This window comes from Hoplias malabaricus, chromosome 1 (genome assembly GCF_029633855.1).
Source record: "Hoplias malabaricus isolate fHopMal1 chromosome 1, fHopMal1.hap1, whole genome shotgun sequence".
NCBI lineage: Eukaryota > Metazoa > Chordata > Actinopteri > Characiformes > Erythrinidae > Hoplias > Hoplias malabaricus.
The window spans coordinates 57044438-57066568 of record NC_089800.1 but is presented as its reverse complement, the minus strand read 5'-3'; the positions used below and the strand labels follow the sequence as shown (position 1 = coordinate 57066568).

The 22131-nt window shown below is 37.0% G+C and overlaps 2 protein-coding genes across 7 annotated transcripts in view; one reads left to right on the top strand and one right to left on the bottom strand.

Annotated features, from left to right (window-relative positions):
• The window catches only part of dph6 (diphthamine biosynthesis 6), a 196552-nt gene extending 180571 nt beyond the window's left edge, over positions 1-15981 (bottom strand). For 2 of the 5 annotated variants that reach the window (XM_066667608.1, XM_066667590.1), the window contains exons 1-2: positions 15946-15981; positions 15709-15798 (exon numbers count right to left, since the gene is read on the bottom strand). The gene's annotated coding sequence lies outside the window, so the exon portion shown is untranslated. Of the gene's footprint in view, positions 1-9943; positions 9962-15708; positions 15828-15945 lie in introns of those variants that run through there. The other 3 variants (XM_066667642.1, XM_066667600.1, XM_066667615.1) reach the window with 3 other exon arrangements.
• Positions 15982-17024: 1043 nt separating this feature from the next.
• cdin1 (CDAN1 interacting nuclease 1) overlaps positions 17025-22131 on the top strand; it is a 64509-nt gene continuing 59402 nt past the window's right edge. Inside the window, exons 1-2 of one of the 2 annotated variants that reach the window (XM_066680141.1) lie at positions 17025-17164; positions 17939-18056. In XM_066680141.1, the coding sequence (XP_066536238.1) occupies positions 17956-18056 (101 nt within the window). In that variant the 5' untranslated portion in view covers positions 17025-17164; positions 17939-17955. Of the gene's footprint in view, positions 17165-17938; positions 18057-22131 lie in introns of those variants that run through there. The other variant, XM_066680142.1, reaches the window with a different exon arrangement.

Sequence of the window (22131 nt, the reverse complement as noted above, 5' to 3'; positions counted from 1 at the left end):
ATGATTTTTGATTCTCTGGAGGCTGAAAACAAATTCAAGAAATAAACATGTTCTTCTGAGCCCTTCATTGTGCTGCTATGTAATGACAGTCTACCTTAAATCTTTCTAATGAGATGGTTTCTTGTTCACATTTGAGATCTTCTAATTCTCAAATGCACCTCATTGTATTGTCACATCTTTTGAAGTCTTAGAAAGCCATAGGCTATTTTCTTACACTATAGTACAGGCTGCATTATTTTCTATGCCAACCACAGGAGAATTAGTTTTCAAATCTGTCATCTGATTCAGATAATGTGGTACTACAATTGAAGGGAAACAATGATGGACATACAGTCCCTGGATGACACATAGTTCATAACTGATTAAACTGCAGCAGATCCCATTAATACAACAAAAAGCCCTTTCAGAAGCCCCCATGGAGTCTATAGGCAGCATCAGGAATAACTATACATACATCTACTCATAAACAGAATAAGCTGACAAAAAAAAACACAATAAAAGAGGCACAGATTTGCCCAGCTAACGTAACCCTAAGACGACAGCCAATACACTGTTAATGAAGGCAGGACCAGAGAATCGCTAATAGCACATCTGAATTACATCTTCTGTTTCTGTGCAGTTTGGGTGAATCAACCGTTCACCTCTGAATGCCTACATTACGGGTAATTGCAGTACAGCTGCCTGCCCGATGCTACGACAGTGTCAGCGATACAAGAATCCACTGTGGGCGGCTTGCTCCTATTTTAGCCCCCTACCTTTCAAGTGCACTCACAACACATAGGCAGCACCTCTGATGCGGCAGTGAAAGCAGGAGCGGCTGACTGAGATTGCTCAGTAATTCCAGGCACATGATTGACTTTATGATCGCTTTAGTAGCGCAACCAGTCGTTATGCTTTCAACCCATGCCAAAAGTTTCCTGTGAGAAAGTGACGGGGAATTAGAAGAGTGGGGGAGGGGTGCTGGTGGTGGCGGTATTTGAACACCCCGTTGAAGATGGTGTAAAGCCATTCCTTCGTAGGCCCTCCTTTCTGCACTTTTAATGGCACAGAATTATGGGCCTTGGTGGAAAGCAACCACTGTCTTGGTTTAAAGCACAGAACGTTGACAGGAGTGACACGGCCATTTTCTCCTGCTCCATTAGTGCAGGGGAAGGCCACCCCCAGTGCTCTTAAAAGGCCTGACCATAGACAGAACTACATTGCCTCCTTTACCATTATCCTCTGATGACTGTTATTTTCATATTGACAAATTGGTAAAACTGTCAAGAATTTGAGTGTGACTGTCATATTGACTGAGGAGATTTTTTGTTTGTACTGTGTGGAAAAATTTAGTTTGTATTTGTAATATTATTCTAAAGTCATGTGAACAAAAGTTTAATAAGTTAATAAAATTTGATACAGGAAAAAAGCTACTTATCAAGTATGAATTTATAGAATAATCTATTTATTTATTTATATATAATACATTTGAGATATAAAGTACAAGCACACACACATTATATATATATATATATATATATATATATAAAATGTATAATTATTATTATATATGTTTTACATGAATTAATATAAAAAATATTATTATTATTATTATTATTATTATCATCATCATCATGATTTCTAATATCATTATTCAAGGAACACAACCTGCATATCCTGACGTTTGGTTGACAGGATGACTTTAAGTTCTGAGGAAAACAGGCAAGCGGTAGCCCATCTCCAACAGGCACATTTCAGAGGGAATTTCACCCTTAAGCAGTGAGGAGGAAAGAGAAGTGACAGCACGGGTCTCTGCTGGCCTTCATGCAGGCTGTGTAGAGCAGGGGAGCAGGGTAATAACGCAGCTTTCAGCACAAAACTCCACCTCTATAGGCTCCTGTCAGAGAAGAATCAAGCTCCGTTCCACTGAGGACCATGACTACAATGACAGACCACCTTTTTACATTTAGGATGTGTGTGCATATGCATGAGAGGAAAAAAAATGGGTTCAATAAATAATGCAATATATGTTGGATTAAAATCATTTTTTTTTGTTTTAAAATAAATCTTTGTTTTTCTTGTTTGTTTGTTTATTGGTCTAAATGCTGATAATAATTACTTTCTTTCAGTTAAGACTAAAACACACGCACTGTTCACTCATCAGTCCAGTCAGTCCTTATGTGGAAAAAAAGCTGACAAAAACGGTCCATTTAAAATTGTTTCTCACTTCACAAGAACAAACATATTCATTCTGCAGCATCTAGTCACGTGCATTCATACTGAAGAAATGTGTCAGCTTTTACTGCCTAATGAACCCAATTAAAATCATTTACCCATACCAGGATTAACCACAGTATAACAAAAACAGCCTAGTGGTCAAGGAGAGGGGTATAATGGTAATGACAAGATTAATTATTACCGTATATGATCAAAGTTGTTCAAAATGTGATACGTAAGTAACTTTCAGGGTATTGGCCATTCGAACCGTCAATTGTAATAATGTTAAAATGTTAAAAAAGTAATATTGTGGCTCAGGTACCAAAATATTATTATATTGAGGACTCTGATAAATGTTGTATGTAATGCCTGTAGTTGCTGCTGTAATAAAATGTCCTCTTTGTATTAGTTAAGGTTCTATTAGATCAACACAAAAAGTTATGTTTGTTTTATTTATTTTTTTACAGTATTTAACTGTAATCAGTCACTCTGCATTATTTCTATTTGTCCAATTACTTGGAATCGTTATACAATTTAAAAAGCATCTGTTTAGAGAGGAAAAGAGAAGGATTTATTTATGTCACAAGTTTGAGCATGTTTTGTGTCAACAGGGAGTTGTGTATTTAATACGAGACGCTTCTGCAGCAACATATAAGCATCATGTTCCTCACTGGTGAGAAACAATGGTTCCTGTGAGTTTGTGTGTGTGTGTGTGTGTGTGTGTGTATTGCTGGTAAGCAAAGTTTTCCTTCTTTAACAGCATGTCTTCTAGCTTTCTGAAAACTGTGGCAGCTCTAAAGATAGCTTGTTATGCTACTGTACTGTCTGAAGGGACCCCCATCTCTTTCATAAATCCCTCAAAAATACTGGCAGCGTTTCTCAATGACATCATTAATGTTGTGCTGAAATGTCCAGCGCTGTGGCACAGAGGTACAGATTCTGGCTGGATCTGGACCAGTCCTGCAGCTCTGCGCCATGGCCTAAACTTCAAGACTGTTCCACTGAGCCCCCTCAGCAGCTTCTACAACTGTAGATCAATGTGACAGCGAGGCAAACCCACCAACTCCTGCTCCAACTGCTCTCAGAGCACAGACAGGAAAACACAGCGCAGCCCTCCACCAGCAGAGTCCCCAAAGAGAGGATAATCCATAATTACTGCACAGAGAAGATTAGTTACTCCAAAGCCCTATGAATTTCACTCACACACTGCAGTTGGCAAGGGAAAATGCAAAAACAGGGAAATGGAATGCAATAAGAGGTTGGTAAAGAGCACATTTAAGAAGTAGTGATCCCGTTAAGCGAGTCCTTTCAGTATGGAGTGCATGCAATGCGTGTCTCTGCAACGACAACAGTCGGTGAACATTTCACCCACTTCAGTTTCAGTCTTGGGTTCTTCCTATTAGGCTTCAAAAAAAAGTGTGAAAAATAACCCATGCAAAACTATTCAGCGGTGCAAGCTGGCATGTTTACACCACTGATGGCTCACACACAACAGAACCAGACGCATCTAAAAAGGATTTTACATGTTGCTGTCTATGAGGTTTCCTGGAAAAAATACCATCACAGTAATAACAAAGCCCAATATTCAGTTAATTTTCAGACAAATAATAAGAAGAAAAGTAAACACATAAATAAATTAGACATTTTAACCCATTCATGCCCAAGAAAATGTAATACAGTACAGAATTTGTTTTGATTGATGAAATTGTGTATAATTGTACTTTGGAAATATATCTGTGAGCACACTGTCTCTTCTGATTAAAGACCTTATTTAACATAATATTCATAACAAGTCACTTTATAGCCATACGGTTTGACTGCTTTGAAAATTTCCAGTTTGTGCTCAGGGACACACACGGACCTTAAAGAGTTGAATTCAATATTCGCTTAAATATAAACTTTATATATATATTTTTTTCAAATGGTGAAATAACTAAATATCTAAACACGGAGGTTACAAGTCATACTTACAGTAGCTTTTCAATTTCAAGATGTATATGTACTTGGATACGCAAACATACACAGCCTTTACCACCACTGCACAAACAAAAAAATATCAGGCAGAAACACTAGCTCTTTCATCTAATCTGTGATCTTGGTTAGCACGGCAGAATAAGACAATTTGACAGAGCCACACTCACAGCCTTGACTGACTTGTCAATGTATGTTGGCTCATTAGGAACTATGATGAATGGGCCACTGCCAGGATGCAGCCAAGTCATTAAATCACTAGAAATTAGAACTGTGTGCATGTTTAGAATCTGCTATTCAATTAGCAGAGAACAAAAAAAAATGTATATGAAAAAAGTGAGCAAAGGAGCCATTAGGAATGACTGTTCTGTTAATTTGGACCAGCCATGATGAGAAAAGCAGTCATCTTAGGAGATTTATTAATCCTTTGTTAAGAAACTACCAAAACAATAAATCCCATAGTGCAGATAAATTCTAGCTGAATTGCAGGAAGCATCTGCCCTAAAGACGTTAATATCTTTTTTGATTATGCACAATGCCATGTCTCAATTCTGCAATTTTTTTCAGAATAGTAATGGTGGCATAGAAGATAGCATTGTGTCTCACTCTAAACTTCTGGTAAAGAACCTTAAATGGCAATGCATAAAACAGCTGGAAATTACTACCCGTAGATAACGGATTATTTAACAAATGATAAATTACATCATTTATTTGATGATTTTGATGATTTCATGGTACATAAAAACATCAGCTTTAGCCCTGGTCCATAATTAACATATTGGTACATTTCTCCTGGCTAAAAGCAAGCATGCGCAAAATGAAAAGAGAAATAATGTAAAACCAAAGTTGTAAAATTGTGAAAAGATATGTTACAGAGAACTAATGTGAAAAAAGTCATATCATTTTTCTTTTCCCACAACTCTCTGTCTTTTGAATAAATGAGTTTAAGCTCAGGTACCAGGTGCAAACACAGGTGCTACCCTGATGGAAAGGTCAACCATTTTTTAAACTGTCAAAACAGGATCACATTTTGGGGATGCATTCAATCAAATGCCTCTGAAGAGGCCACTGTCATGGGCTTTGGCTCCTTTTCCTGATGAGAGGCAGCAACAAAAACGCTTAATCAGAACAGGTAAGCTAAGTACGGCTAACACCTTAGGCCTCAGGATCTGTAAACAGAGGTGGGGAAAACTGCAAATATAAAATCACAATGCTTGATGATATCTTCATTTTGTAATATTATATTTTATGGAATTATGATACACTTTATGTAAAACAATATTTTGCTCCTCCACAGTTTGATAAGTTGGAATACGGTGAAATTCACCATCACTTCAGCATGCTTCAGTATGGGAGTCATGGGCTGATGTGGATACACAGTATTTTTCAAGTGCTGATGTAGAAACTGGGACTAAATCCAGCTGGATTTACAGAGAAATGTATCAATTATCTGTGGAGGTTTACAATGGAATTAAAATGAACAGTTTGGACCTTTTACTGCAGTGCCATCTGTTTCTCTATTACATGCCGATAACAACATGATTCTGCTATTATTGTACATTTCAAAATCTTACACACACTGCATTAAAGCTAGTTCAACAAGACTAATTAGGTTCTTTGTAATGGAACATGCAGTTATCCATCCATGACACACACAGAAAATAATATTGTAATATCATTTATGAAGCTAATAAGGGACTTTTATTATTCAGTGCTTCACATACATCAGTACAATCAAGTAAATACCAGTTATGCTTCTTTATTATATTCGGTGTTCTCGATGGATGACACCTGTGAAATATTTAGGAATGCATGTTAAGAAATGCATGTTTAGAAGTAGCGTGATACAGTGATCACATTGACCACTCAAAATAAGGGAGCTTTCCATATGTAATGATTTAAACCTAATCTGAATACACCACCCTGATGCTGTGATAAGAAAATATACATAGAGAACCAACTTAGTTTTTTTTCTGAGAGAGAGAGAGAGCTGGAAGAGAAGACAGGAGAGAGAGGGGGAGAGGGGTTGAGAGAATGTGGTAGAGAAGGAGATCAGACAGAACAGACATGAGGAAAACGCTGTCAGGTTCTTCATCATGTGTGCACCATTCTCAGGCCAGCCATAAACAGTTATTTGGCCTCCCCTGAGACCAGTAATACTTTTCCATAACTAGCACAGTTATAAATCTGGCTTGTGCTACAATAAATTTTTTCTTCCAGAATCACTTTGCCTTGAAATTCACACCCGAGCAAAATAGAAAATTAACTTCGGCCATAAAAATTAACAAGGTTCGTAAGAGGCATTGTAAATGGACAGAGCAAAACCTTGCTGTACCCGAGTCGTGTGACCTGACACACAGGCGCATGCACATGCACGCATACACCTTACAGTATCTATAAATACAGAAAATAATGAATGGCTCCTTATGGAATTAAATAGTTTATTGTTGTACCGACAGTTGTTAGAGCTTTCATTACGGCATGTGGCGGAGCCTGGGAGGACTCAAAGCAAAGCCTGGGTCCAAAGTCTGGACTCCGTCTTCCCCGTCAAAATATTTATCCTCCAATATGAGTCTAAAAAAATCAGTAAGTGCACCAGTATTTTCAGTGAAATTCTATAACCGGTGAAGCAATTATGCAGTGTAAGAAATGTAAGTCACACACACGCTGTGTGCCACATTTGCACCTGCATGTGTATTACTTTAAGCTGGGGAAGAAATACAAAGGCAGCTCCATCAAATGTCTGATCAACATTTGAGGCTTTACTGTCCCCAATGCTGCGTGGCAGTGTGTAATTCCTCCTTGTCAAGGACACTGACTTTTAAACAAGGCAGAGATATATATAGATAAAAGCAGCCACTGGAAGACAAGTGTGATATGAATATAAAAGAATATAAATATAAATATAAATACAAACCTGTGGTCTGCTGACAAACTGTCATGCTACTGAATTTTGATGCAGTGTGGCTCTGCTTCACTGCCAAGTAGGAAAGACAAAAAATAAAAAAAACGAAACCTATTTGTATTTCTAAAAAGGTCCAAGATGCAGGAGGATGAAACAGACCAGAAGAAAAGGTTGATGGGATTTATCTGCGGCACTGAAGGCTCTCAGCAGTTCAGCACGGCACGTCTGAGGTCAGAGGTGAACTGTGGAAGCCAACGATCCAGCAAACAGAAAAAGAGAAGTCAGCTTTGTGTGTGGAAATGGGATGCTAATCCGCACGACGTTTGATCAATCTTAGCTAATGCGGATCTTAAAGACTAAGCAAATATATTAGTTCTTCGACCCTAGAACAGGTGTGAGGCCTTGACATACCTATAATACCACTGAATACTCTGCAAACAATAAATGTTATCAGTCTCCGAAGACAGCTAAATATGTATTTTTGATTTAGTGTTAAAAATAAAATCAGTTAAAAGCAAGAATGCATGATGATATCGGAATATATCTTTCCAAACATTTGTTTTTTTTTTTAAAAAAACAGTATTAAATGAATGTTTATGACATAAAATATAAACATACAGAAATAAATGTTAGTTTTATTTCTTTGTATTACTAGTCCCAGTTTCTATATTTTATACATAGCAATATAGTGTAATTGGCAGATATACACATTTCAAAAATAGATCTAATTTTGGTAGAGTCCTAATTTAAATATATCTCAGAATATATTTAAAATTATTATATTACAGGACTTTTTAAGTGATATCAAGGGACAAACATATAATCCTTCAGCAGGACAATGCAATGAGATTTAATAGTTTCCATATTGCATATGAATATGATATTATTTCTCTTTGTGAATTTGTGTACTCAGGTACTTAGCATCAGATTCCACAGTTACATATGCACCTAAAAAATAAAACAATATTGAAATATTAACCAGAATTTTACAAGAAAAAAATCCAAGAGATTAAAATAAAAGAATTTTAGGAACAACAAAATATATAGATTCCCATCAATGCATTAAAGAATATACCACAAGCTATGTTTTAGCAGCATAATCAGCTGAATCACGGTGGCCCTCAGGTTGTCTCCTAATATTAAAAGAATTCCTCAGTAACACAATAATGTTAATATCAAACGCTAGCCACACTAGCTTGGTGTTGGGTGTTCTAATGAAAAATGATGAGGATCTTAAAGGGCTAACGAATGAACGTGGTTTACATTTGAGTGATAGGGCTCTCGTTTGATTGGTCTCCCAGGGGGCTTTAGGCACTAGAGGCCAGCTTGCCATCCTCTATACCCCATTTAATTGGTCATTTGACATGAGTGACTTGACTTCACATCCGTGAACTGTCAGTGGAGACATTTAACCCTCTCAATTATTAGAGGGATCTCTGAAAATCAGGTCAACAAAGCCGTCAGAAGCAGAAAAGCAGTGAAGCTAAACCCATAAAAGAGTACAATTTTGAATACTAAACTAAATTATCATCTCATAATATCTATGGATATGGATCTATGGATGCAGTTCTATATGGTGTATTAATTACAGGAGAAAATTAGCAATCGTATGCAATTGCAGACAAAAAAAAAGTGTAAATATGGAAGGTTGAAACTATTGCCGTCTATATGTCGTCTCCCGGAAGCATATTACAAAATGGTGGGTGGATGTTTAAGCTGTTCCCTCACAGCATTTACATTGGGCTTGTCCAAATAATCATACTTGCATTTTAGCACAATTATCAGCACACCCTATTCCACAGGTCTGATAACATTCTTGCCTGGGTTTCGATGTGTCACTCGGGGGAAACAATGCCTTATTGACACGAGTTACAGCCCCACAATGGACACAAAGCATTAGGGTTCCTGTTTTTGTTGACACTGATTAAGCTCCCCATTGAAAGGAAAGCCGCTGTGGACACACACATGCATAATTGGACCTTTCAAGCCCTCTGACATACACTACAACAAATATGTGCTTCAAATATTTGAGTTTGATAAACCTGTGGAAAGAGGGCACACAGAGAAGCAGCTGAGCAGCAAAAGCAGACTTCTCACTGCTCACAGGGCGAAAAGAGGGGCTGTCGGCCACTAGGGGACAGTAGCAAGTCACAAACCAGAGAGAAGTGTGCAGGGAAACTGCAAACAAAAGACTTTCTTTGTTGCACTCTCAGATACAGAAGAATACAGAAATAGCTACTTGACTGCTTTACAAAAGATCTTGACAACGCGTTGGCCCATAATGCACAGAAACAGCTCCGAATTTACATAATCACATGAAATGTAAACCACCAAGTAATATGGCCAACAACGGAAAAGGAGAAGGTGGGAAAATATCCAGCTCTCCCTGTGGAATTAATATTTCCACTAAAAGCACAGTTCACATTATGTACCTGCTCACAACACTACAGAAACAAGCAGTTTTACATCTGGATTTTTTTTTCTTTTTTTTCAAGAGAACAAAAAGTTTTCAACTCTCAGCACTATACCTCATCTTTATTTTTTTTATACTGCACTGTAAAGTATCAATTCCGAGACTAATTGGCCATTTATATATATTCTCAAATTTGTAGTACATTCTCTATGAGACAAAACACAGATTTGATGTTTCAAACATAACATGCATTAAATACTCCTGCCTCCATTTAAACGACAGAGTGAAGAAATTAAAATTCAATCAACACAGTCTAAAAGACAGTTGACAAGCAAAGGTCCACTGAATATATCTGCTTGCTCAAACACACGTATTTACATACACGCTAAAGACAAGATGCTTTATAAAAGTGTTTGCGAGCATGTGGCCTAACCGTTAGAGTTTACACCTCCTTTTACCTCATACACCAGATAAAACTGTCAGGAAAGGTCCAGTGTTTCTGTGTCACTATAGCAACAGAGCACATACACTAAACATGCCTCCTTATCCGACAATTAAAACAGTATCAGCTGCTGTGCCTTTCCTTTGACGTCTGGCGTGTGCATGTTCATATCGCAAACCACGGGAGGAAAAAAACACTTAAAAAAGCTTAGAGGTTTAGAGAAAATATAGCTTGAGCGTGTACGAAAAAACATAATAGTCTCCCACAAATAGCAGTATGAACATCAACAATTATACTAGCTGTTCTATTATAACATTATTATTATTGATTTTTTTTTTATTATATGTATTATTATACATATTTTAAAATACAAAAAAAAAAAACCACAAAAAAAAGAGTATCCATTTACTCATCACCAACACATTAATAAATGTGAGTGGGGGAAAAAGGTATATTTTATTTTTCATGGAGGGATTGGCATTTGTTATGATAAGCAGTTTTTCAGCTCCATTCAAAATGTATTGTAACAACTCACCAGTAGTCGTATTTATTCAGGCAGGGAAGAAAAAAAAAACTATACAAAATAATCTGGCGACATAATATTCAGCTGTTTGCACTTCATCGTCACCTTTCCAAATATCCGATGTGTTTCATTTTCACGTGATAGACTTGAGTGACATTTGGCAGGCTGCTTGAGCTGTGTCTACAGGTCGCCTCTCATTCTGCTAAAATAATTACTATTCTATTATTAGCAGAAGTATTTGTGTTATTGTTGTGGAGTGTCAAACACAGGCTCGAACGCAGAGACGCTATCAGCGGGAGTGTACAAATACAAACACATTTGTCAGAGTTATTGACCTTTATCTCTCCACTTTCTTGACAGCCTTCTCCAGTTATTGACAATACAAACACACAGGGCAAAGCGTAACCTTTCATTTACCAAGCCGTCTCTCCCTCTCCCTCTGTCTCTCTCTTTCCCTCGCTCCCTTTTCACTCGCAATTTGTTTAAATAACATGGCAGACAATGGTGCTGTTCATTTCTGCCATTTCTCTTTCTCTCCAAATTTTACTAGATAATGTCATTAGGCAGATACAATGGCGCCTATTCAGCCCCGGCTACGGAGATATTTCAAAGTCTTCAGCATGGCTTTGACATGGTGACATTACCACAGAGTGTTGTTTCCCTATTTGTTTGCTTACAATGTCATAAATATCATGAATCTTGGATCACTTAACCCAGCCATCCATCCTCTGAGACACTCAAACGACCACGCTCATGGTAACAGGGCAACTGCACTCTCTGGCCGGAAGAAAATGATTTCACACAAAGAAAGGAGGTTATGACTCAGCTGCAATTATAGTTCTAAATGCAAATCTCTTCCTTGGTACATAAAATCCAACTGTGACTATCTAGAAAAGGCATCTGTGTGATATGCTTTTACATTCCCCCTAAAAGAAAAAAATGTTAAAGGAATCCATGCTTCCATCTTTAACGTCAAGCAGTGTGCAGCCATATATTCATTTACTGAGTTTAAATAGACAGGCACAATGATGATAAATCACATTCCGAATGCTCTAATGATGCTCCTGGAAAATTACCAGGCTTCTTTTTTCCCCCATTGCATCCTCTTGCATTTCAACGTGAAAAATAGCATACATAAAATATGTGCATCCCCAACAGTCAGACGCTCTCTGGGCACTTCAGAGATGAAAATTAAATTTTAAACAATCCAGACCAGTGTTTGGTGACCACGGTTAATCATCAAGAAACAAAGACATCAAACAATATTTGATAATGAGAAAAATGCCTCCAGGATATTAGGAATGGGGGAGAGCAGAGCCCAGCGTGAGCGGCGGCGACAGAGGCAGCAGCAGCCCAGACACGGAGCACCCGGCTCTCTCTCTCTCTCTCTCTCTCTCTGTAACACACACACACACACACACAGTCTTGTCTCCATGGTTTCAGGGGACATTGCATAGACTTCCAATGATTTCATGGAGACTTACCCTAATGTTAAACATAACTATTACTAGTCTAATTCTAACATATATTCACCTTAAAATTTAATTATTCACAAGTGATTTTGTCCCCATAAAGATAACATGTCCCCACAGTCTGAGTATGTAAACAGATTTTGGTCCCCACAACATGATATATATCTGGGCCACACACACACACAGATGGAGAGAGAACAGCATGTCCATTCTGTGGATTTCAAATTCTCTATTTTGAGTTGATGATGAGATAATTAGAACTCAGTGTGGGGACTCAACTGAGATATTGAGGCTTTGAGAAATACTTTCTCTTTTTGAACTGCACACAGCATCACAACTGAACCCAATTATCGGTTAAAATGATTCTGTGATGGCCTAAATTACGTGGGGGGAGGGGAAAATTGTTTTTCATTAAGAGGGTTGAGCAAAGTTCTCACTTCACCCAATCATTCTAGTTTCTGAATGATTTGCACCAGGGGATGCACCAATTTAGGGACTGTGAGCCAAGCTGATATTTTTCGTGTAAATATGACAATAACACCTAAACTTTTCCTCACACTTGCATCCTGAAATGTACATTTTTCTATAGGGTTTAAGATAAAATGTAAACATTTTAATGCATTAGTTGCATTATCAAAATATTCTACTTTCCCACAGCAGATTGTGTTATCAAATCTCATACTTTTTTTAAAATCTGCCAATTCCAAAATGACCCTAATATAACTGTGCATTTTTAATTTTCTTCTATACTGTTCAAATCAAATCCTCACTACAAAACCATGATCTACCCAAACCTTTCTGCTTCTTTCTCAGTTAAAAAAAAAAGAAAGGGATCTTTAAAATTCCTTATGTCAAAGTAATTAGCGCTGAGCAGAAATGAGAGCTTTTTGTGGGGCAAAAGGATAGAGGTTGCCCTTTACACTCCTTAGACAGCATATTACTAGGTTATCCCTGATTGACGCACCATTAACAGTTTGGAGAAATCGGGGAGAGCTCTGGCAACCCTGGCTACTCTGCAGTACTACCACCTCACTCATGCAAATTGCACCAGAGCTTCCCTTTGACAAAGATTAATGAGCCTGTGCTGCAGCCTTTGTTTCAGCGTTTGCCCGTTTAGTATGAAATACAATCCAAAAACATTATCTATCCCCGATTAATCCAATAAATTTGTTCGTACCACACATGTTGTTTGAGGCAATTTACAACGAGGGGGGAGGACAAAGTGAGCACAATTACATTTAATTACTTGCCATCTAATTACATTCATTAAACGCTAATAAAATAAATGAAAAAAAGGCTGCTTTAAAATCTTGTGCAAAGCGCACATCTTCTTAATGTGTAAAATATGGCTATGCAATTTCATGGTGTCGTAACGTGTTAGTGATACATTTTCCAATAACCTGATACTTTGTTAATACTACAGGCATTTCCTGGGTTACAGTTTCTCTACGTTAGACTCCTGAAAAGTAAAACTGAGACCTGTGTGGATATACACTGGGAGAGCATGCATGAGCTCAATTAATAATATACTGTTATTATTTTCAGAGGATTATAAATCATGAACCGAATCGTTCAGACTAAAATTTCAGTGAATGTGATTTTTTTAAACATAAAAATCAAAGGAGAGTAGAGATGAAAATAGAAAATATTTTTCTAAATATGGATACAGCCTACAGAAATCTATCCATTCATATATTATCAATAAAATTATTTTTAATAAAAATAGTAAACTCATACTTAAAAAGCATTAAACAAACACTGTGTTCAGAAAGACTACATATATTCTATATTTTGTATATGTGTGTATTTATTATTATTATTATTTATAACCTATAAAACATACATGTCTTCAAAAAAAGCCTGTGCCCACAAAAGCAGGCAGGACTCGTCTACCTCCCATATCAGAGTGAATGTAAATGCATCACAGGCATTAAGGTATAGTGCTGCCATTAGAAGCACAGTGCTTAGCACTACAATAGTGTGCCGAGAGCAGAGGAGCAGAGATCAGTGGAGCGTCTCGTGGATATCAGAGGGAAACATCCTTTGCAAATTCATCTCCCACTGTGCGCAGGCTTCACAGCTGGTTAACGGCACTGCGTGTACCACTGCCCTGTTTACACGCCGCCTCAGAAACCCCCCCTCCTCTCTGTCTTCCTTTCTCTTTCCCCTTCCCTCTCCTCCCAGCGGCTATGCTTGCTCACCACAGCTTCTCCAGCCAGCTCACACCAAACCCGCCACCTCTGATCCCTGCCTTTAGAGCTATTACACAGCTTTGATTTTATCTTTTTAAACCATCGCACTACACTGATCCTTTCATTCCTAATACATAGGTTGTTTCCTCAGCCTCCAGTTCTCTGATACCTGAAAGGGGAAACAAGCTGTACCCTGCCTGACCTCAGCCTTTCATACCAATCACCCAAACACTGTCTAAAGACCCCAGTGTTATCTGGCATACACATTCTGAGAGAAGCTCAGAGTATAAGGCATCACAGGTTTAGTACTTACTGCTTTTTCTGCACTTGACTGTACTGTAGTTTAGTGTTGAAAAGATAATTACATGATCTCAAATGTTAAGCTTTAAATTTTTATATTTCCATCTAAATTTTGATTTCAGTCTTCTCTTAAAACCTAGCTATAAATGTGATTCTTCTTCTTATATTTTCTATCTTAAATGTCATAACCCTTTAATGATCTATTGTATGAAACATTTCTGATTATGAATACGTGATTTTGTGCCTATTTCCTTGTTTTCCTTCTTTTATCTCCATCTATCCCTTAGCATCCAATAAAAGTGCTTCTTATATTGTGTCCCTTATTTAAGTAGCCTTGTTTATTAGTGTCTTATAAACACAGTAAAATAAAAACACTCCTATATTTAAGTGAATTTACATATTTATGCATGTTGTTAATGCCAAATATACTGCTAGTGTTACGTTTTCATTTGTAGCAAAATTAAATTGTATCTGTGTGAAGAAACAGAGCGCCTTGTAACACTCACTAAAACTGGGCAAATAAGTTTTGGAGCAGACAATCGAACCTAAACTTATAATGAAATCAACATCTTCATAAAAACGGTGAATAGTGAAAAGAGGCTCTCTCACATTAGGCAGATTTATATTTAACCACAAAGTAGAAGAGCAAGTATTTGTTTAATTTACTTTTATGGGCGGATAACGACAGCCCTTAATGTTTAATTGTACCAGAGTGAATATTTTGCTTCAAACCAAAAACAGTTGACAAAAAATGAAAACATAAATTCACCGAAGCATTAAACAAACCATTTAAATTATTATAGTACAGGGTGGGCATGTTTTCGTGCTCCAAAATATCATGTCCTCGACAGCAGAGACAGGTCATAGCGAGAGTTTTGTACCGAAGATATAGTAAGCTGCTTATTTACGTTTCCACCTTAAAATGGCTGCAGAATTAAACGTCACGTGAATTACCGTCTGGCGCCATTTGGTAGCTAAATATTCCCGTCCATCTTAAATTATGCCTCAGTTCATTCTGGTGCAAGACAACATTTAATGTAAGACAAACATAAAACAGCAAAAACAACTTTAAGTTACGTTCGGGAAATTATGCTGTGGTTTGTGATTTGTTTTTTTGCCATTTCAGCAACAGAGACGTTGTTAGCTAGCTAGCATGCTAACGTGAATACCAAGCTTGTTATTTTACTGCAACTCTGAATGGGATTATACATGTCATGTTTATAAGAGTTTTCATTTAGTTTTTTTTTCACGGAGTTAAGAAGTTGTCTGTTGTAAGTTACGTCTTGACACTTACCATGAGTAATATATAAATATCTGGTGTTATGTTCAGACGACCATCAATGCTCTGCTGCAGATCTCGTTTTTAACGCACCGTTGCTGGCCACTACAGGTCAGAAAAGGACTGTTCACGACAAGTTCACTAAACAATTTCTGACATATATCTTTTTTCACAACAAAACTAAAATACAATTTCAAAATATGATTTTATGTCAGTCAAAGGATTCCAGTGGCCGAAACATGAATTTCCCACCAGTTAATGACCCCGCAGTTTGGAGGCTGTAGAACTGTGTGACCTTGCCAAATAAACTGATAAAAACTATCACACAGATTCATAGAGATTAAAGAACATAAAAATCTGTATGATTACAGAAGCACTTAAACTGTTTTAACCTTAAACCAGTAATAATTATACGGCTTAAAACAACAGACAGAAAATAGTTGGGATTTATTTATGATTTCACAAAATTCGTTAAAATTTTGGAATGCTAAAATGCATATATTGGTATACAATATTTAGCCAAATGATAGTACTGTAAAGCATAAAGTGAGTCACATTCTTGTTAATTAGCTAACTATCATAAATTACACATTGTGCCATAGGGTCTTGTGTTTCAACAGCCCTTTGCACAGATATCTTAAAGTCCCTTTAACATCTTAAAAATGTATCTATTTTTCCTCATAATTACATTTTTAGAATTTATTCCCAAATAAGTAAAAATCTCTAATGCCTTAAAGATGGTTTGCATATGCACTTTTGCCTCCATTCAGTACATACAGATCTATGAATATTCAATTATACCCTGCCTCTATCAGAGCACTCTGCCACTGGCCTTGGAAGTGGACATTATTGGTTACTTAGGTTTATGACATAAGAAACCCAGGCTATTCAAATGTAATAATATACATTACACTGCTATCTCAAAGCAGAAACTGTGAGCGATAGCATTTACAGTATATATCATGCATGATACATTCTCTTGCATATAAACAACACCTTATGGACATGTTAACAGGGTAGAAATCTTGATTTGCGCAAGAGTCTTATACGTTAGTAAATGAAAGCTGAAAATATAAATTTTGCAACTTTGAAAAACTGAAAAAAACCTGAAACTTTATCTTAGGGTATCTTAAAACTCTAGATTAGATTTGTTTGTTTTTTTAACTTACATTTTTTCCCACCCTTCTCTTATGTGATTTTACCTGGTATGGGGAAAGTTTAAGACCAAAACACACATGCTGTGAGTCTGAGTGTGCTTTTCTGACCAATCAGCTGCCGCCATACTCAATTCTTGTAGCTCCAGCCAATCAGAGACGAATTTTGTTTGTGACGCCCGCCTTTCAACTTGTTCGCGGGAGAGATTCAGGAAGTTGCTCTTCGGCAGCGGCGACTCTGTGCTCAGTAAACTGCGGAGTTTGGACAGAGATTGACCGCAGGACGCTGATATAAGCCCTGCCTTGAACTGCTGAAGGTACACGGACACTTAAGACGCATGAATTCGCTGTTGCATTTTTCAGGGTTTATCGCAGTGGGTGACGTTAGCCGAGCTGCTAGTCACTGCAGTGTTTACTGTGAGGAACGACGGGCTTTCATCCACAGACTGGTTAAAAACATATTAATACTTGGAATATTGTCATTGCACATCTATACCTTACATGCCTAATGACCAGTAAAAGCGTTCACTACACAACAAGGAAACTGTCCTGTGTATATTTCAACTCGGTGATTTTTTTACACTTGAGACAGCTGCCTCCTCATCCTCACTGTGAATATGAGAGCTGGGATTTATGTGAAGATTAAAGGTGCCTTGTTAAAAGATTCACCCGGTTGTTTAATTAATCAGGGCCACCTAGATTGATATGTGCATCTTATATGAGCAGACAACAAATGCAGTTAGCATTTATGATAAATGCAATAGTAGAAGTGCACAGGATTGCCATAGACCAGCTCTTATGTGGCTGGTGGATTATTCTTAGCACTGCAGTGAAACTAGCTTGATGGATGCATGTGTTGTACTTGTATGTGTGGATCAGATGCTGCTGTACTTTTTAAACACCTCGGTGGGACTGCTGGGCTGACAATTAATAACCAACTAAAAATATTCAGCCTACAGCATTTTGTGAGCAGTCATGTGACTTAGCTTTACACTAAATGACTAACATTGTCCAGCCACAGACAAGCCATGTATTTGTTTGTGTATAAAATATATATTTTTAAGTGTGTCCTTTTCCATTCTCTTGTGAAGGTTGACACATAAGAAAGATGAAACTGTGTAGAGAAGAATACAAAACAATAGCAAAATTCATTGAGCAGCTTCAACCCACTCGGCAGTGTATGAAGATTCTGAAGAACAAATTTCCCAAGTAAGTGCATTAATTACGGTGTAAATCATCTTGAAGTTTAAGTGTACTGTGCCATCCCACCTACATGATGCATGATTGGAATATAATACATTAAAAGTCAGTTTCTTCATATTTTAAGGTCTGTACTTATGTTTATTATTATTAAAAATTAATAATAGGCAAATTCCTGTTTACGTGGCTGTCATCTGACCTCACTACACTGTGAAACTCCTTCTTTATGACAAATCTAAATTTACACTTTAATGTAATTACATGGTTTTCCCAGCTTTTGTCAAGAATGGCACTCCCTTCTGCCTTCAAAATAAAAATCGGTTGATAGCTAATTCTGATGTAACACTGGCTATTTTTTTCATCCTTTGGGATAGTGTAATGTTTGAGAATGACAGCCTAGAATTAGATGTTTATTTTAAGTAATGTTAAAAAAATTAAATGTTAAATAAACATTACATTTAGATTTAAAAAGCTTAGTATTTTTTAAAGAAGAAATAATGAATGTGATTAATATCAGTAATTCCCTCTATTGAGTGTGTCAATATTTATATCAGAAAAGCAAATATATTGTGCCATCTGTAATGCTAGTACTTTTGTTTTTGTTCAATATGTTTATTTTGGTGTTTTATTGTAGTGTTAGTGCTTGTTCATGCAAATCTTTAGGCATCACATTTTTAGGCAGATATTTGAAGTGTCGCATGGGAAGAGGGTTGTGGGTGCTGAAAAATTAGTTTAAAAAATCCACATTCAACACTCATCCATTTTAATATCCCTGTCTCCAGCTTGCTTTCCTCGCAGGATGCTGCAGCTCACGGTCCAGCTTTGCTTACTAGCTGGTCTTGGGCACAATGTATGGACTGGTTAACCAGAGTTTATGTTTCTATGTATGTCTCTGTGTTTTTTGAACTGAGCATGTGTCCATACTAACTTAGTGAGCTACTGGTTTGCTTCTGTTTTGAATGTGATTTGATGATTGATCCATGTTTACAGCTGTTCACATTGCAATGTGGAAGTGCCTCTTTTAAGTCCACATAATTGAACATAGAAACCTTACTAGGAGCAGATATTTGGAACAGGCTCAGTTAAACTAGCAGCTAGTGCAACAATATTTAGAAAGAATTTGTTGTTGTAGATTAATATATTTTTGAAAACAAAGGAAAAACTGTTATAAATAAGAATTGGGCCTTCTATTTTGCGTTATGTGTATGTTATTGCAGGATGTCCTATAAAACATGATAAAACATTGTGAGAATCAGTAGAATTAGATACTGTATTGTGCATGGCTATGAGCAGGGCTGAAAAGCATTGTAAACTGTCCTCCATTTGGTTCAGCAGTTTCACATGTGTGAACAACAGTGAAAATGAGGAGTCCTCAGGGATGCATTTTGTTTGCTTTACTTTCACTGTTATCTCACTTGTGTTGAATTTTGTAATCCATACACCAATGTTGTATAATATCTCCAGTTTTGAAACCGCAGCACTCAGTACTGCCTCCATGTTGGCTTAAACATGGCAGAGACCGTACAATGCGTGTCACGGGTCACAAAGACAGAGCAGTGGTGCTATTGGTGGCTGACGTGACTGTCAAAATTCACCAAAGAATTATGACCACAAATCATTTATAGGGTTTCTTGAACATTTAACATTGATGATGATTAATGAATGATTATTTTTTGCCTTCATAGTTTACTGACAAGGCTTGTATTATAAATATGCTCAGTAATAAGGAGGAAGAAAATTAAAGAAAACAAAAATTTTTTTTTTTTTTTTGGGTCTCCCTTTTTCCGCCCCTCTCAGTTTATATTCGGTGATGTGATTGTGCGTCAAGCCTCCCGCTCTGGGACGCTGGCTAGTATTAGTATTAGGTTTTTTGTATAATCATATGCAAGGTAAGACTGTATCATTAGCTCGTCACAGTGGTCATCAGGTGGGCACCTCCTCTCGTTGGTGTTTCGCTGAATTAAGCCCACAACACCTCCAGAAGGCTCAACAGTGAAGTCTGATGTCCCAGACCCTCCCCCCTCCAAGCCAGGTTTACAGTCCTACCTTACCCTTTACCAGCAGCAACTGTAAATCCACACTGTCCCCTTGGTGACTAACGCTGTACCTAGCCCCACTGGCACCGTTAGTGAACACACTGCATGCTCAGTGTCACCAGTTCCACGTGAACTGTACATGCTACATCACCAACAATCACAATGGCAACTCCACAGTGCATTTCCCCAAGTAATCTGTGCTCTTCTTATCCACAAACACTGACTAGACATTCCAGCTGTCTCTGATAACTCCTTCAAAGCTGCCCTTATTTTCTTTTATTAACATTATTGCCCTTAGTAATGTTATTGATGACGATAAAGGCATATTCTTCATATGTCATGGTGTATATGTGTGTTTTTTGGTTTCTTTTTATTTTCTGAACTTCATATAAATTTGTATATTTTTCATGGCATTACTATTTTACAAAGTTAGTGCCACATTTCTGTTGCTGAAGAAATAACTTCTCAGTGGAATGTTGTATGCTGAAAAAGATCTTGGATAAAGACTTACTATTTGTCTTTTATCATATCAAATTTTTGAAGTGTTGAACTGCAACTGATTGTAAATGTTAATTATTTTTCTGTGAAAGGCCCAAAGATCTGGGAAGTGGATATTGGTAATGGCACTATATGATTTTGCATGTCTGCCACCAGTCACTCAGCTGAAGTGTTAGATTCCTTTGCTTATTGTCTGTTGTATCTATGTACAAAAATATGAGCAATTCAGATCTGTTCCATCAGCCTGGGTAACGTCAAATCTGGCAGGTTTTTTTGTTTTTGCACAGTATGGTCCTTCCTAGTTTCAGAAGTGTGTAAACACTAAATCATCCCAAATGATGCTTCATTGCACTTTCCAGTAACAAGAAGATCCACAAGGCCCTTGACCACTCCATGGAGCTCACATGACAGTTTCTCATTAGAAAAACTCAGAGCATCGCACATTCTGTAGTTCTAGCCTCAGATTCTTTACCCTCCAAGATACAGACCACCTAATCATTTCTGTATGCTTAGAACACAACAATTATAATTTAGTATTTTTCTATTTTGTCAGCTTCTTTTATACTGACAGTTCATACACACTTCTGTGCATTTATTTATCTAATTGGGAACAAATGATTGCACACCATGACAGGTATGTGCCAGCCTTGACAGACAGACCACATTATTGCTATGTAAAAAAACAAAACACTATTTAATGAATGTGCTTGGAAAAAAGGCAGAGTGAATATTGAGGATTGGTAAATGATTGTACTTCTAATTTGAGTTTACTTACTGATCATGGGAGTATAATTCTTTGCATGGTTCCCCCATCCAACTAATTATGCTTTACATCAGCTCTTAGTATTTTATGGATATCTATTTGAATGCATATCACTGTCTATAACAGATTATTGGTGTCTGTAGCAGAAAGAACTCATTTATAAATTTACCCTGTGAAACAGTTCAATCCTCTTCACCATTTTCAATGTTTTAGTTTTCTACACCCAGAAGCCCAACAAAGATTTTATGTAGTCTAAAATCTGGACCTAAAAGATAATGATATGTATAAATGATTCAACAGTTTCTATTTTTCTGTATACATTCATGTTATAATACTCTGACTTAAATACAATGGGGAAATTCCCACATTATGACCAAACTAAATTAATGCCTTTACAATGTTCCCAGCTGTGGTATTCCCTTTTTGCCTTCCACCTAAATATCTACTGGTATCTTTTTCTGACATAATGTTTAAAATGCTGGATTATGTGTTGTAGAGGAACAGTGAATAGATTCAATCTACTCCTGTAACATATCTGATTTTAAGTAGCGCACACACTGTGTGATGTAATGCTAGCTAGACATTTGTTTCTCAGGGGTAGGGAATGTTAGAGAGCCTACATTTATTACTAAAAAAAAATGCCTTCTCACTATATTAAGGGAGATTTAAAAATATTCTATCTAACCTTGGCATCAGCCATCATAATAATCTATTGATGCATATTGCAGTACACTGTTACATAATAATTCATTATTTTTATAGTAGAAAGATATATGTTTGTTTTTCT